Below are 18708 nucleotides of genomic sequence, written 5' to 3' on the forward strand. Positions count from 1 at the left end.
ATGCCTAGGATCATGAAACTTCATAGGTACATTGATCATGACTCGCAGATGACCCTATTGATTTTCAGGTCACTAGGTCAAAGGTCAAGGTCACAGTGACCCGAAATAGTAAAATGGTTTCCGGATGATAACTCAAGAACGCTTAGGCCTAGGATCATGAAACATAATAGGTACATTGATCATGACTCGCAGATGACCCCTATTGATTTTCAGGTCACTAGGTCAAAGGTCAAGGTCACGGTGACCCGAAATAGTAAAATGGTTTCCGGATGATAACTCAAGAACGCTTATGCCTAGGATCATGAAACTTGATAGGTAGATTGACCATGATTTGCAGATGACCCCTATTTATTTTCAGGTCACTAGGTCAAAGGTCAAGGTCACGGTGACCCGATATAGTAAAATGGTTTCCGGATGATAACTCAAGAACGCTACTGTCTAGGATCATGAAACTTCATAGGTAGATTGATCATAACTTGCAGATAAACCCTATTGATTTTCAGGTCACTAGGTCAAAGGTCAAGGTCACGGTGACCCAAAATAGTTAAATGGTTTCCGGATGATAACTCAAGAACGCTTATGCCTAGGATCATGAAACATGATAGGTAGATTGATCATGACTCACAGATGACATCTATTTATTTTCAGGTCACTAGGTCAAAGGTCAAGGTCACGGTGACCCTAAATAGTAAAATGGTTTCCGGATGATGCCTCAAGAATGCTTATGCCTAGGATCATGAAACTTCATAGGTACATTGATCATGACTCGCAGATGACCCTATTGATTTTCAGGTCACTAGGTCAAAGGTCAAGGTCATGGTGCCCGAAAATAGTAAAATGGTTTCTGGATGATAACTCAAGAACGCTTATGCCTAGGATCATGAAACTTCATAGGTACATTGATCATGACTGGCAGATGACCCCTATTGATTTTGAGGTCACTGAGTCAAAGGTCAAGGTCACAGTGACAAAAAACATATTCACACAATGGCTGTCACTACAACTGAGAGCCCATATGACGTGCGTGCATGTTTTACAAACAGCCCTTGTTCAAATTAAGTCCCTGTGGTCTAATTTGGCCCTGCCCCAGGGGTCACAAAAATAAACATATGCTTATATAAAGCCTATTTTGTGCAAACTTTGAAAATCTTTTTGTCCATAACCGTAGGGCTAAGGGCTACCAAATTTGGTATGTAGTGACATCTAATAGTTCTCTACTTAGTTTGTTCAAATTATGCCCCTGGGGTCAAATTTGACCCTGCCCCGGGGGTCACAAAAATGAACAAATGCTTATATAAAGCCTATTTTGTGCAAACTTTAAAAAGCTTATTGTCCATAACCGTAGGGCCTAGAGCTACCAAATTTGGTATGTAGTGACATTTAATAGATCTGTAATTAGTTTGTTCAAACTATGCCCCTGGGGTCAAATTTGACCCTGCCCTAGGGGTCACAAAAATGAACATACGCTTAAATAAGGCCTATTTTGTGCAAACTTTAAAAATCTACTTGTCCATAACCGTATGGCATAGGGCTACCAAATTTGGTATGTAGTGACATCTAATAGTCCTCTACCAAGTTTGTTCAAATTAAGCCCCTGGGATCAAATTTGACCGTTCCCCAGGGGTCCCAAAAATGAACCTATGCTTATATTGGGCCTATTTTGTGCAAACTTTAAAAATCTTCTGTCCACAGGGATTTTTTTTTTTTTTTAAAGGGGAAGACGCTGGACGCTGGGTAAAAGGAGAAAATCGAGCGCGAAAGAGACATATTTGGGGTAAAAATAAAAACTGTCCATTTCAATGTCTAAAACTCACCTACAGACTTCAGTTTTTTTTTTAGAAAAAGAGGCATGTCTCTGACCTTTTTGTTCTTAAACACATGAACAAGTATGATGTTAAAGTCAAAGTCCTAAATAAAATTGCAGGTGTAGATCTAATAATGGGAAATGTTTTCAACTGGGGCCGGGGAACGATGTCAATATTATGATTTCAATTTCATGGGTTGACGATCTAGATCTGCTACGGTATTGGAAGGGAAAGGTGCGGCAGCTGCCGATTTTTGTACTTTCACTTTCACAATTATCCGACAGTATTAATCGATGTTGATTACATGTTCCTCCGAATCCTGCTGGGTTTCAACGGTTTTTGATGATTCATTCTTAAAAAATGCGTCAAGGCAATTAATATTTTCCGAGTCCGAATGTTTTATTTTGTTCGTGTATGAACGCCAATTGTGAGACTTTTTTCTGTTTTAACGTTTATATCTTGGCTTTTACATAACCCAGATGAAAATTCGACTGGTTTCCGGTAATTAAATGACGAAACACCCTTCTGGCGCAAGACCGGAATCCAGTAAAATAATCACATGATTAATACGATTAGTTGCCCGGTTTCCATGACGTAATTTAAGAGCTATATATAGAATCACTGGGATTCCCAGATTTGAGTGTTCGTCGGGAGAGAGAGAGCGAGATCGTTGTACATGGTACAAATTGGATAAGTGTCGACTTCCCAAAAGAAAAAAAACCATTTCTTTGAGGGTAAAATATTATATTTTGGTTAAAAATGATATTTTTGGAGGGGAAATGGAATTTTTAGGGGAAAAATTCTGGTAGGGGAAGACGCCGAATATCGGCGTCACTTTCTTAGTAAAAAAAAACTGGTCCATAACCATTGGGCCTATTTCTACCAAATTTGTTATGTATTAAAATCTTAAGGTTCTCTACCAAGTTTTTTCAAATTATGCCCCTTGGGTCAAATTTGACCCTGTCCCAGGGGTCACAAAGATGAACATATGCTTAAATAAGGCCTATTTTTTGCAAACTTTAAAAATCTTCTTGTTCATATTTATAGAGCCTAAGGCTACTAAATTTGGTATGTAGTGACATCTTATAGTCCTCTACCAAATTTGTTCAAATTATTCCCCTGGGCTCAAATTTGACTCTGCCTAAGGGGTCACATAACTGAACATATGCTTACATAAAGCCTCTTTTGTGTAAACTTTAAAAATCTTTCTGTCCATAACCAATGGGCCTAGGGCTACCAAATTTGGTATGTAGTGACATCTTATAGTTCTTTACCGAGTTTGTTCAAATTATGCCCCTGGGGTCAAATTTTTATATAAAAATGCTCACACTTCCAACTTTAAGCGCCCAGTGGGACGAGGGATAGAAAGAGAAAGTCACATGCTTGAGTACATTTCAACCCAAGCACATTGAACGCTTTTTTCGCATAAACAACAGTGGAGCCATACAGTGCCATCAAGACCCTATTGTTCTACAAATAACACAGTGTGACTTCAATTTTCTATTAGAAAGTATTGTGGTTTGATGTTCCATTTACAAGATGCAGAGATTTGTAATAAAACAGTGTCATGTACAAATGGGTCTTTATAATATAATGCAATATGCTGTTAGTGTAGCTCCAGTCCAGCAGTCTTTTCAGGATATGCATTCTGTAGAGGATACTCAGGAGATATCACGAAATCTTGAGCTACGCTGGCCAAATATGCTATAAGACCAATTTTTGCATGACAGGGATGTAATAGTGTTATTTGAGTGTGTTAAAGAAAAATGTGTCTTAAACATTAAATGTTGTTGCTGCAGTCCATTCCTGATCTCCAATTCAAGACATTTATAATTAAAGAGGGTGCACTCTTCCCATTCATAGTAAAAGCAACTATTTTTCTCTAAACGATTATTCGTGTCCTCTTTTCCAACGCCGTTGTTACATGTATGTCAACGTGTAAACGCCGGATCAGCAAAATCAGCGGGGATCCGTACACTTTAAATGTAAAAAATAGATTGTTTTGCAGATTTTTAGGAAAATATGGTATGATACAGAAAAACAGGTTACTGTCCCATTGTTTTGTAATATATTGGGCTCGGCACGAATAAAATAACGGGTCGGCAAGCTTCGCCGTCATATTATTCTAAGCCTCGCTTGATATATTACAAAACGATGGGACAGTAACCGGTTAATCTCTATTTATCATACCACCGCTTTGATATCTGCCTGCATGATATAACGTTGCCTGATATATTTTTGTATTATTCCACTACTGCACATTTACGTTGGAAAGTCTGACATGATCTTTTAAAGGGTTATCAGATACCCCATTGATAACACTTTTGAGCTCTGCCCATTAATATAATTTTTAGCTCATCTATTTTAAAAAAAAAAATATTGAGCTATTGCCATCACCTTGGCGTCGGCGTCGGCGTCCGGTTAAGTTTTGCGTTTAGGTCCACTTTTCTCAGAAAGTATCAATGCTATTGCATTCGAACTTGCTACACTTACTTACTATCATGAGGGGACTGGGCAGGCAAAGTTAGATAACTCTGGCGTGCATTTTGACTGAATTATGTGCCCTTTTTATACTTAGAAAATTGAAAATTTTGGTTAATTTTTGCGTTTAGGTCCACTTTTTTCAGAAAGTATCAATGCTATTGCATTCAAACTTGGTACACTTACTTACTATCATGAGGGGACTGGGCAGGCAAAGTTAGATAACTCTGGCGTGCATTTTGACTGAATTATGTGCCCTTTTTATACTTAGAAAATTGAAAATTTTGGTTAAGTTTTGTGTTTAGGTCCATTTTATTCCTTAAGTATCAAAGCTGTTGCTTTCATACTTGAAACACTTACTAACTATCATAAGGGGACTGTGCAGGCAAAGTAATGTAACTCTGACTGGCATTTTGACAGAATTATGTGCCCTTTTTATACTTAGAAAATTGAAAATTTGGTTATGTTTTGTGTTTAGGTCCACTTTATTCCTATTGTATCAAAGCTATTGCTTTCATACTTGCAACACTTATTAACTATCATAAGGGGACTGTGCAGGCAAAGTTATGTAACTCTGACTGGCATTTGGACGGAATTATGGGCCCTTAATACTTAGAAAATTGAAAGTTTGGTTAAGTTTTGTGTTTTGGTCCACTTTACCCCTAAAGTATCATAGATATTGCTTTCATACTTAGAACACTCGCAAACTATCATAAGGGTACAGTAAAAGGACGAGTTGCATAACTCTGGATGTCATTTTTACGGAATTATGGCCCTTTTTTGACTTAGTAACTTTGAATTTATGGTTAAATTTTGTGTTTCGATCCACTTTACTTCTTAAGTATCAAGGCTATTGCTTTCAAACTTCAAATACTTTCATGCTATCATGAGGTTACTGTACCTGGCAAGTTGAATTTTACCTTGACCTTTGAATTATGAAATTTTGCTAAAATTGCCATAACTTCTTTTTTTATGATTAGATTTGATTGATACTTTGACAAAACTACTCTTACCTGACATACCACAATAGACTCCACCCAAACCATCGCCCGTGCCCCCCCCATTCCCCCCCCCCCCCCGAATCCCCCCCCCCCCCCCTATTTTTTTTTTTTTTTTTTTTTTAAGATCATCTCACAAATGACCACCCCACCCCCCCCACCCCCCCACTCCCCCACCCCCCCCCCCACCCCCCGAATTTGTTTTTTTTCCTTTTTTTTCGCATTTTTGGAAGATAATGTAATTAATGTCCACACCCCCACACAATTCACCCCTCTTCACTCCACCCCTCCCTCCTTTGTGATTGAAAATGAGAGTCCCTTCACCTTTAAAAAGAAAATAGATGAGCGGTCTGCTCCCGCAAGGCGGTGCTCTTGTTTTAATTCCACCCACATTCGGGTTCACCATTATTTTGTGCAGCGTTCAATGTTTGCTTAGTCCCGCCCATACTGAGAACTACTTTTTTGGAGGCGTGGAATATTGCTTACATTGTTAAAATGTAAACAAACTGAACCATTCATATTGTATTCAGATAATTTATAACTAGTAAATAATAATTAAAACTTTAAGTTTATAAAAAATAGAAAGCATGAAAGAAATGAGCATTCATGTGTGGGAAAAATAAAACAAATACAAATTTGGGCCTCACTTGCTTCACTTAAAAAGAACAAAAATTATACAGCATAATAAGAAACATTTAACTTAACAAAAATAAACTTAATAGGTTTAAATAAAAAAATAAACATGACAGATTTGATCAAAAGAAGAATTCAGGACAACTTATTATTTAAAGATGCAAATGTGTTCCTTGTTTGTGTCACTCTTTAAATAGCAAGGCACAAAAGTGAATATCATACACACAAAAATTAATGTCAACAAAGACAAATTATAAATAATGAAGATGCTTTCTAAGTCAATACCTGCCATTACTTATAATACATAAACAATTCAATTTTTAAGAAAACTTCTAAAGATTCTTTCTTATAGTCAACACCTGCCATATGATATCTAATAATACATGAACTATTCAATTTTTAAGTGTCTGAAATCATAATTTTACATAAAACTGGTTCTGTCTCCACATCTTTAACAAAACAGAAAATGTTGTGTACATTGGTAGTCTAGTACTCTAGTTAACCTGAAAATGAAATAAAGAAACCTTTATAAAAACATAATTAAGCACTCATTGCACAACTACTTTTAAAATAAAAATGTAAATCTAAAAATTATAAAATATTATTAGACTATTTCTTTCAATTAAGATCTATAACATTCAAAGATAAAACAAAAACATAAAAACACTTTACTCAATAATAAATTTGTTGAAAAAAGCTTCACCTTTCCAAAAAAAGTAATTAGATGGGTTGATTTGAAGCTGTGCTGGAATGGGAATGCAGCGGGGGGGGGGGGTGAATTCTTTGAGTGGCAGAGAAAGACTGAGACTGGTTAAACTGATAAGGCTAGAACTGTTTTGTCAAGAACTTGGGAGAATGATTATGACCCATCAAAAGGTGTGGTTGCAACTTTCTGCAAATAAAATTTTAAAAAACTATATTGTATAATAATGTCTAACAAACCCAACATGAGACAAAATGTCAAAATAGAGATTATTAAAATAACATTTTTATACATGTAGCACAACTTGAACAAATTACAATTTAGACAGGCACACAATATCATTATAAAAAAATGATACTATAGGCATATGAAATGGCAGATAAAAAATAATTAAGAATGTCTTTAAACTGAAAACCTTTTTATAATAGACTAGGGGCTTTTTCTTCATTAGCAAATGACTTTTTTTGCACAAATTTGATGAATTTGCGATGCAATTGTTCAATATTTAAAAAGCAAGTGACTATTTTTTTTTCACATTTTTTACAGTTTATAGCAACTAATTTTTTTTTCACAATTTTGAACAGTTTGAGACACATATTTTTACAAATTTGAACAATATGCAACTTATTTTTTTCTCAATTTTGAACAGTAACAACTAATTTGTTCACAATTTTGAACAGTGTGCAGCTTATTTTTTCACAACTTTCAAGATTGAGCGGCTAATTTTTCACAATTTTCAACATTGCGCGACTCATTTTTCACAATAATCAACATTGCGCGACTCATTTTTTCACAATTTTCTATAGTTTGCGACTGATATTTTATGACTTTTAAACAATGCGCGACTCATGTTTTCACAATGTTGAATGGTCACCACCCATTTTTCACAACTATGAACAGTGCATGACTCATTTTTTCACAATATGAACAGTGTGCGACAAATTTTTTTCACAAAATGACGGGACAAAGGTAGCTGCTCAAAGATAAGAAAAGCCCACTGCCAGAAATTTTATCCAAAAAATAGCCCCATTGCTTCTCGGAGCTAAACGTCCCATTCTATTTTCAACAAGCACACAGACCAATGACAGAAGGACTACTGGCACTGACCGTTGGTTCATCAGAATGAAAATGGGTGTTAAAAATAGCAAAAATAATGAAACATGTATAATGTGTATGTATAACGATGAAACTTACCAACCACTCGACCAGGAAACATATGGTTGCACAGACTATGTGGGATTCAGGATGCTCTCCCACTAATATCATGCATATCATTGGTCACAATAACGTACACATCATTAATCTCAGCAATATATATCTCCAACTCCAAACACACAGCTTGCAAAATTGCTGAATATTGCACAAAAGCAGCTTCCTTAGAAAGTTCAAAATCCACAAGCACAAGAGTTGCGTTCCCCACCCACTTTGCCTTCGCAGCGAAACCATTAACATCCCCCTACTAAACGTATACTACGGAGATGGACAAGTTGAAAAATAAATCACTCTTATCAATTCCAATTTGCGCACTACGTTAAAATCCCGTTCCATTTAGTTTTTGTCTTTATTGTTTGAGATTTTCACTCTTCACATTCGCTTTGAAAATAGCGGTTGGTGTACTTGGAATTGTACATGTCGAATGTGTTATAATAAAGAATATTGGTAATGCGTTTTTAGTGCAGAAATTGTAATTTTGAGTATCAATTTCTCGCTTCAATTTTTTTATGTGGTTAAATTATGAGCGTTTAAATTTTATTGTTTGTTGCTTACTTGCGAACTATTTTTTATGTGTAAATATGCATAGACGCTAGCGGATGTAATCAGGCTGCTACTAATTTGTATATTTTACTACCGTACATCAATGAAGTTAAGCGGTTGTTTGTTTTTGTTTGTTTTGTTAATATTGTCTTATTTACTTAAATGTGGCATAATAAATAGAATATATGGTTGGTGACTTTTTATATCATGTGATATCAAAAGTCACCAGCCATATATTCTCTATTTATATCATAGTCAACAGGAAGTTCTTATATCAGTCATGTGTGGAGGATGGTCATATAACTCGGAATCAGCTATAAAGTAATCATTTTTAGTAAAATCGAATCAGTTTCAACAGAACAAACAATTTGATTCCAAGATGTCATATATTTTAAACATAAAGTGTAACACAAACAGTTTAAAAAACAAATTTTTTGCAAATATTAAGTGTGCACATGCTCATGACGTCATTATTTACACGTCAAACGACAAAAGTCATCTTCATTCCTGCTTAAACTGCAGCGTTTTTAGCAATTTGTTCATTATTTCTTTAAAATCCACAAGCAGTCGTGTTCTCCACCCACTTTGCCTTCGCAGCGAAACCGTTTACATCTCACTACTAAATGTATACTACGGAGATGGACAAGTTGAAAAATAAATCACTCTTATCACTTCCAATTTGCGCACTATGTTAAAATCCCGTTCCATTTAGTTATTGTCTTTATTGTTTAGATTTTCACTCTACACATTCGCTTTAAAAATAGCGGTTGGTGTGTACTTGGAAGTACATGTACATGTTTAATGTGTTATTATAAAAATTATTGGTAATGCGTTTTTAGTGCAGAAATTGTAATTGTAAGTCTCTATTTTTTGCTTCATATTTTTTATTTAGTTAAATTATGAGCGTTTAAATTTTATTGTTTGTTGCTTACTTGCGGACTATTTTTTATGTGTAAATATGCATAGACGCTAGCGGATGTAATCACCCTTCTCAAAAAAGTGTGTGAAATGTACGTTTTAAGTACGTTTTGCGTGTGTTAAACGTGGCGGTATTGGCACTGCGTTTTATGTGCGCTTTTTCTTAACGAGTGAGTTTTTAACAAAAACAAACAAACAAGAAAATGTGCGCTTTTTGTGGATAAATGTGCGCTTTATGTGCGTTAAACGTGCGCTTTTTATAATTGCGTTTTTGACTGCCATTTATGTGTGTAAAATGTGCGATTTATGTGCGTTAAACGTGCGCTTTTTATAAGTGCATTTTTGACTGCCATTTATGTGTGTAAAATGTGCGCTCTTAAGTGTGTTAAATGTGCGCCTTTCGTGAGTTAAATGTGCGCTTTTATATTTTAAAACCGCACATTTAACTCACTTAAAGCGCAGTTATAACCCACATAAAAGCGCACATGTGTGTTAAATGTGCGCTTTTATGTGCGTTAAATGTGCGCTTTTTATAAGTGCGTTTTTACTGCCATTTATGTGTGTAAAATGTGCGCTTTTAAGTGGGTTAAATGTGCGCTTTTCGCGAGTTTAATGTGCGCTTTTTTATTTAAAAAGCGCACATTTAACTCACTTTAAGCGCAGTTATAACCCACATAAAAGCGCACATGTGTATTAAATGTGTGCTTTTATGTGCGTTAAACGTGCGCTTTTCGCGAGTTAATGTGCGCTTTTTTAATTTAAAAAGCGCACATTTAACTCACTTTAAGTGCAGTTATAACCCACATAAAAGGGCACATGTGTGTAAAATGTGCGCTTTTAAGTGGGTTAAAACTGCGCTTTTCAGCGAGTTAAATGTGCGCTTTTTTATTTTAAAAAGCGCACATTTAACTCACGTTAAGCGCAGTTATAACCCACACAAAACGCACAATTAATGCACATGAATGGCAGCAAAAAACGCACTCACAAAAAACACACATGTGCGTTAAAGGTGCATCTTTTGCCTTAACAGTTGATTCAATTATATGCTGTTAAAAGTTTTTTTTAAATTCAGATATGCAATAAAAACCAACCATATATTCACTATTTATATCATGGTCAACATGAAGTTCTTATATACGTCATGTGTGGAGGATGGTCATATTACTCGGAATCAGCTATAAAGTAATCATTTTTAGTACAATGGAATCAGTTTCAACAAAACAAACAATTTGATACAAAGATGTCATATATTTTAAACATAAAGTGCAGCACAAACAGTAAAAAAACACATTTTTTGCAAATATTAAGTGTGCGCGTGCTCATGACGTCATTATTAACACGTCAAACGACAAAATTCATCTTCATTCCTGCTTAAACTGGAGCTTTTTAGCAATTTTGTCATTATTTCTTTAAAATCGGGGACGTAGAGGTATGATAAACAGAAAAATAGGTTATTCTTTATATTTACTAACACTATTATGTGATTTAAAATAAAAAAACTTTTTACAAACATTTCATGCGGTGGATATTATGTGTTTTTTAAGGAAAAAAACAACACAACAATACTTAAACCTTTGTTTTTATTGAATAATTTAGAAAAGTAAATGTGTGTATATTTGTTGAAAATGTGCAGTCCACTGTGTTCAATATTAAGTAGACTTTTAATACTGTAAAAAAAATATGTGTAATATAATCATAAACATGTTTTGCATCTTGGATTTCATTAACATTAGGAAATTAACATTTGAATGTGAAAATAGCTCATGAACAGCGATTGGCTCTTGCTTTGCTGCCATTTAACCATTTTTTTTGCAAAAAATGCGAATTCAATTAAAGTATATTTTCCACAAATTTTTAAAAAGTTGTAATTTTTGTTATGTTGTGTAGTATAAAGTAAATTGCAAAATTATTATTCTATTTCGCCCCCCCAAAAAAAAAATCATTGCCACTAGGCTTGCTACCTGTATGGTATTTCAATATCACATAAATAAACAATAAACCAATCTCTCAGATCCTCCTTTAAAACAATTTACAATGGCCTCTTTTCTTTTCCACAAATATATTTTGTGACAACAACAAAAGCAAAGTAATCACAATAGGTAAAATAACAACACAACACATTGGGACAGAGTAGACCATGAGGTTGCATGTCATAAGCCACTCATCACAGGCTAGATTGTTCATGCTGAGACTTTAGACCATGAGGTTGCATGTCATAAGCCACTCATCACAGGCTTGATTGTTCATGCTGAGACTTTAGACCATGAGGTTGCATGTCATAAGCCACTCATCACAGGCTTGATTGTTCATGCTGAGACTTTAGACCATGAGGTTGCATGTCATAAGCCACTCATCACAGGCTTGATTGTTCATGCTGAGACTTTAAACCATGAGTTTCATGTCGTAAGCCACTGATCATCACAGGCTAGATTGTTCATGCTGAGACTGTGTTTAGAAAAAGAGGACCCTCTTTTAACCCTTTACCACTAAGATACATATTTTGACGCTCTTTTGAGTCTCTTAGAACGTTAAATTTAAATACAGACTTATCTTACTACATTCAAGTTTTAAACGCTTCAATTCCAACCCTTAGATACTGATTAGCAGCAAACAGCATAAAGCCTGAACAGCCTGCGAGTTACTCTCACGCTGTTCTGGTTTTATACTGTTTGCACATAGCCATTTTCACTTTGCTTTGAGTGGGAAAGGGTTAAGAAGCAGGGTTATTTTGTTTTGCATCTGTCCTTTGTGTCCGTTTGTTGGTTGGACTGTAGACAAATTGTTTCCACATGATATCTAGGGAATACTTTGACTTACAGCCATGCAACATATTTTATGTTTACATGGAGGAAGATTAAGAGGTAAATCCATGTTTAGGTCAATAGGTTAAGGGTCACAAAAGCTTATAACATGATATTACATGTATAAAGGTGTCATAGCCAAGGTCATACCCGTATGACATACCCTTTGGGTCAAAGTACATATACGCCAACAGCTAAATATAGAAATCACCGTGGTGACAAAATTGTCACCGCGCTGACAATTTAGTCACTGCGGTCAAAAATTTATCAATACGGTGATATATTTGAACTGCGGACATATTTTGGACAAAAGATCAAAAAGATATGAAAAAACATATGAATAAACTTATCAACTATCCGTATTCATTCGTTTTGATTTTATTTTAAACTATTGTTAAATATTATTTATTGTCTTGAAAAAATATTTGTTACGGGGAAAATGGGTGAATTAATGAATTATTTTATTCGTTTTAGCACACCACCACCACCACCACCACCAACACCACCACCAACACCACCACCACCAGCAGCAGCAGCAGCACCACCACCACCACCACCACCACCAGCAGCACCACCCCCACCCCCACCACCACCACCACCACCACCACCACCACCACCACCACCACCACCACCACCAACACCACCACCACAACCACCACCACCACCACTTGGTAAAGAATCCCCGATGGCATCGTCACAAAGGTCTTCGCGTCCTCAAGAAACGGCAGCATCATCTGCTTCAGAACCTACGATACTCTCCAAATGCTTTAAATGGTGCAAGTCAGGACAAAGGTACAAATACACTAATATATATAAATCACGTACATCTGGCAATACATTTCGTCTTCCAATTTCAAAATAAAATATGTTACACTCGAAAAAGTACAGCTTTTCCGGACAGTAACTACATTATTCATCATGCAGTTTAAAATAAGTTCACCGCCTCTGTTCACAATGTGGATAAAGTTTTTACACGCAAGTCCACATATGAATTGACCTTTCTTAGAGGAAAGCATGTTGTTTTTTTCTACATTGTGTAATATTAGCCAATATTAACATTAAATTCTCTCTGATACTGTTTATGTTATATACTTGAATACTTTAACGTTATACAAATTAAACATGCCTATCGAATTGAAGCCTTGGGTGAATTCGAGTGTTAAAGATTGGTTATATCGTGCTTCATTCAGAATCAGACAAAAGCAAATCCGCTAGACACAGCTTGAAATATATTATAAAATTCACAATTCAACATATTATGGAGGTCATCTTGGTTCCATGATAAAACATGTGTGCACGCTTTTATAAACCGTTCGTAAGATTTGATCAAAAACATTATTCGGACGCCATTAAAATTATATCAGCAAATTGCTTTATTTATAAGTTATAGATAAGGTATATGTAATAGCTTGGAAGAGAATATACACAATGGCATTGTCAAAATTGATTATGCAATCCCATTCAACTTCTAGTCCTACAGAACTTCACAGCAAGTTCGATGTCATCAAATATGCAATATAAAGAAGTGAAACTCGAGAAACTGCAGCAGTATTGCAATTCTATCATACACACTTTTGTGGCCCTTCATTTATGGCAAGGAACCAATTGCTAATCTGTAATCTATTCTAAGTAGTATAATATGTTTACAGGTGTCTTTAATAAACGACTTCGCTGTTGTTTCAAAAGCGACATGGTGATTATGTATTTTATAAGTTTCATTTTAATTATATATATATTATGCTTAGTGATGCCAACATTCAAACGACGTTGATAATGTTTTGATTTAGTTCATTGATGCGATTGTTGCAAAAAATGGTTTTACAAATTATCGATGTATGTCTTATTTTTATAGTCCCATGTTTGCACGTTATCACTTATCGAGAAGCTTAGCACTTTTTTCCGTAGTCGTTTTATTTGAATTATATGAAAATAGCATTGAAATTACTTTTCAGAAAACAAATGATGTTTAAGTATAAGATTGCTAGCACAATTTCTGACCGCTTCAGGGTTTGTAAACAACTCGCGGTACGTCTCGAATGAATCAGGCATATTCATACAATGCAAAGGTACATTGTTTAGACACTTAAACTGAATTGTCATTAGCTTTAACGTAATTTCTACAAACGTTCCATTTTTTTTACTTTCGTATGTAAATACCTGTATACTAATCTCATTTTCACTTTTAGTGTAACAGACCACGAAGGACGACCACTTTCAGAAGAAAGCGATTCAGATTCACCCGAGAATTCTGTGCAATCTTTGAAATTAAGGTAACATATATACAAAGTATCTGAATCTCAAATACAACTATCGATCATTTGCGATTTGCATTAAATGCATTTTTTTTCATTTCTTGAAAAAATGGACTTTTTCAATTTTGTGTTTAGCTGTTTAAGATCCATTATATCCAATGGAAATTAAGACCAAAAGACGGAAAACAAATATTGACATATAAACTAGATGTGATGCTTATATGAAATACCATTCGGTACAGCGTTGTTTAATTTCGATTAACCAATATTTTGAGTATGAAATAATTAAAGATGGCACTAACCTGAGTTTTCAGGCATGGTGGAAAATGCTGTCCTGGCAGAAAAATAAAAGGGCTGCACAAATTATGTGATCAATATGTTAAATATGAGTATAGGGGGAATGCAGCGAGTGAAAAGTTTGTCAGACTAAATTTGAATTGCTCGCCATTGCAATGTGAGCTTTTTGGGCCGCCGTGTGTCGTGCGTCGTCAGACTTCAACCGAGCATTAACTTTCATTTTGAAAAACGTCTCCTCCTTAACGATGGGCAGATGTTTACGAAATATTCACACTTATAATGTGTGGTTGACTTTCTTTTGGAGATTAAATTGTTCCGATTCGCTGCATATGTAGATATATGATGATGATGATGATGATGATGATGATGATGTAATGATGATGATGATGATGATGATGATGCTGCTGATGCTGCTGCTGCTGCTTCTGCTGCTGCTGCTGCTGCTGCTGATGATGATGATGATGATGATTATGATGATGATGATGATGTGCATTATTCATGTTTTTGTTACAATCTTTTAATATATATTTATCTACACTGTTTTGAGACTATTGTTTTACTCATGTACAAGTTGGACTTAATATTGTCGACTCAATCAAATCGTAACACTTTGCATTTTAGAAACTTCCGTACATGCAATGTGAAGTTATTTAATCATATTTAACCAATACTTATCCATATGTCACCTACTCAATCAGGATGTCAACTTTATTAAAATAACATGCATTATTAATGAATTATTTTATTCGTTTTAGCACACTTGGTAAAGAATCCCCGATGGCATCGTCACGAAGGTCTTCGCGTTCTCAAGAAACGGCAGCATCATCTGCTTCAGAACCTACGATACTCTCCAGATGCTTTAAATGTTGCAAGTCAGGACAACGGTACAAATACACTAAAATATATAAATCACGTACATCTGGCAATACATTTCGTCTTCCAATTTCAAAATAAAACGTTACACTCGAAAAAGTACAGCTTTTCCGGACAGTAACAACATCATTCATCATGCAGTTTAAAATAAGTTCACCGCCTCTGTTCACAATGTGGACAAAGTTTTTAAACGCAAGTCCACATATGAATTGACCTTTCTTAGAGGAAATCATGTTTTTTTTTCTACACTGTGTAATATTAGCCAATATTAACATTAAACTTTCTCTGATACTGTTTATGTTATTTACTTGAATACTTGAACGTTATACAAATTAAACATGCCTATCGAATTGAAGCCTTGGTGAATTCGAGTGTTAAAGATTGGTTATATCGTGCTTCATTCAGAATCAGACAAAAGCAAATCCGCTAGACACAGCTTGAAATATATTATAAAATTCACAATTCAACATATTATGGAGGTCATCTTGGTTCCATGATAAAACATGTGTGCACGCGTTTATAAACCGTTCGTAAGATTTGATCAAAAACATTATTCGGACGCCATTAAAATTATATCAGCAAATTGCTTTATTTATAAGTTATAGATAAGGTATATGTAATAGCTTAGAAGATAATATACACAATGGCATTGTCAAAATTGATTATGCAATCCCATTCAACTTCTAGTCCTACAGAACTTCACAGCAAGTTCGATGTCATCAAATATGCAATATAAAGAAGTGAAACTCGAGAAACTGCAGCAGTATTGCAATTCTATCATACACACTTTTGTGGCCCTTAATTTATGGCAAGGAACCAATTGCTAATCTGTAATCTATTCTAAGTAGTATAATATGTTTACAGGTGTCTTTAATAAACGACTTCGCTGTTGTTTCAAAAGCGACATGGTGATTATGTATTTTATAAGTTTCATTTTAATTTTATATATATTATGCTTAGTGATGCCAACATTTAAACGACGTTGATAATGTTTTGATTTAGTTTACATTGATGCGATTGTTGCAAAAAATGGTTTTACAAATTATCGATGTATATCTTATTTTTATAGTCTCATGTTTGCACGTTATCACTTATCGAGAAGCTAAGCACTTTGTTTCCGTAGTCGTTTTATTTGAATTATATGAAATTAGCATTGAAATTACTTTAAAGAAAATAAATGATGTTTAAGTATAAGATTGCTAGCACAATTTCTGACCGCTTCAGGGTTTGTAAACAACTCGCGGTAGGTCTCGAATGAATCAGGCATATTCATACAATGTAAAGGTACATTGTTTAGACACTTAAACTGAATTGTCATTAGCTTTAACATAATTTCTACAAACGTTCCATTTTTTTTACTTTCGTATGTAAATACCTGTATACTAATCTCATTTTCACTTTTAGTGTAACAGACCACGAAGGACGACCACTTTCAGAAGAAAGCGATTCAGATTCACCCGAGAATTCTGTGCAATCTTCGAAATTAAGGTAGCATATATACAAAGTATCTGAATCTCAAATACAACTATCGATCATTTGCGATTTGCATTAAATGCATTTTTTTTCATTTCGTGAAAAATGGACCTTTTCAACTTTGTGTTTAACTGTTGAAGATCCATTATATCCAATGGAAATTAAGACCAGAAGACGGAAAACAAATATTGACATATAAACTAGATGTGATGCTTATATGAAATACCATTCGGTACAGCGTTGTTTAATTTCGATTAACCAATATTTTGAGTATGAAATAATCAAAGATGGCCCTAACCTGAGTTTTCAGGCATGGGGGAAAATGTTGTCCTGACAGAAAAATAAAAGGGCTGCACAAATTATGTGATCAATATGTTTACTATGAGTATAGGGAGAGCAGCGAGTGAAAAGTTTGTCAGACTAAATTTGAATTGCTCGCCATTGCAATGTGAGCTTTTTGGGCCACCGTGTGTCGTGCGTCGTCAGACTTCAACCGAGCATTAACTTTCAATTTGAACAACGTCTCCTCCTTAACGATGGGCAGATGTTTACGAAATATTCACACTTATAATGTGTGTTTTACTTTCTTTTGGAGATTAAATTGTTCCGATTCGCTGCATATGTAGATATATGATGATGATAATGATGATGATGATGATGATGATGATGATGACGACGACGACGACGACGACGACGACGACGATGATGATGATGATGATGATGATGATGATGATGATGATGATGATGATGATGATGATGATGATGATGATGATGATGATGATAATGATAATGATGATGATGATGATAATGATGATGATGATGATGATGCTGAAGACGACGACGACGACGAAGACGACGACGACGACGATGATGATGATGATGATGTGATGATGATGATGATGATGATGATGATGATGATGATGATGAGGTGCACTATTCATGTTTTTGTTACACTCTTTTAATATATATTTATCTACATTGTTTTGAGACTATTGTTTTACTCATGTACAAGTTGGACTTAATATTGTCGACTCAATCAAATAGTAACACTTTGCATTTTGAATCAGACAAAAGCAAATCCGCTAGACACAGCTTGAAATATATTATAAAATTCACAATTCAGTATTGTAATTAGTTATATACTTATAGATAATTTGACTAAAATACGGATAAACGAGCTTGTTTAAGTACACATCATACTAAGGTCGGGATTGCAATTGAATTTTCACGTAGTTCAATAAAATGTTACGTCCCGCGACAAAACTGACTTGCGGGAATGACTCAGTGAGTCGTGGGATCGCCTTAGCAAGTCGCATGAACAAATTAAGTCGTGGGAACGGGAGTGCGCTTAAAGTCTAACTTGTTATCTCCAAATGCTGTAGCTTTTTTATAAGATCGCACAATGGCGTTATCTTTTAGGCAGTTATTACCTTTTCATTACAACTTCATATACAAGTCTCTGTTTTCAACTCCTACATTTTGCGAGCGATGTTCATCATATATTAACATAATAATTATCACCAAGAGCTACAGAGCAACAATGCACCCTATTGGGGGGGGGGGTACACTGCCTGTAACAGCTTTACAAAAAAAACAACTCGTGTTTAGCAATTATTTTTGAATATCAACTGAGCCGTTTCTCAGGAAAAGAATACTTTTCCCTGGATAATTGCATCTATTAAATTTGATTTTTTTTAAACCACTTGTTTATGTAAAGAA

At 35.0% G+C, this 18708-nt stretch overlaps 1 protein-coding gene across 1 annotated transcript in view; it reads left to right on the forward strand.

The window, feature by feature from the left end:
- The first annotated feature begins 12741 nt into the window (after positions 1–12741).
- The window catches only part of LOC127835653 (E3 ubiquitin-protein ligase mib1-like), an 83436-nt gene continuing 77469 nt past the window's right edge, over positions 12742–18708 (forward strand). The window contains exons 1-4 of the mRNA XM_052362091.1: positions 12742–12886; positions 14281–14364; positions 15399–15527; positions 16921–17004. Of these exons, the coding sequence (XP_052218051.1) occupies positions 12780–12886; positions 14281–14364; positions 15399–15527; positions 16921–17004 (404 nt within the window). The 5' untranslated portion in view covers positions 12742–12779. The remainder of the gene's footprint in view (positions 12887–14280; positions 14365–15398; positions 15528–16920; positions 17005–18708) is intronic.

This window comes from Dreissena polymorpha, chromosome 6 (assembly GCF_020536995.1).
Source record: "Dreissena polymorpha isolate Duluth1 chromosome 6, UMN_Dpol_1.0, whole genome shotgun sequence".
Taxonomy (NCBI): domain Eukaryota; kingdom Metazoa; phylum Mollusca; class Bivalvia; order Myida; family Dreissenidae; genus Dreissena; species Dreissena polymorpha.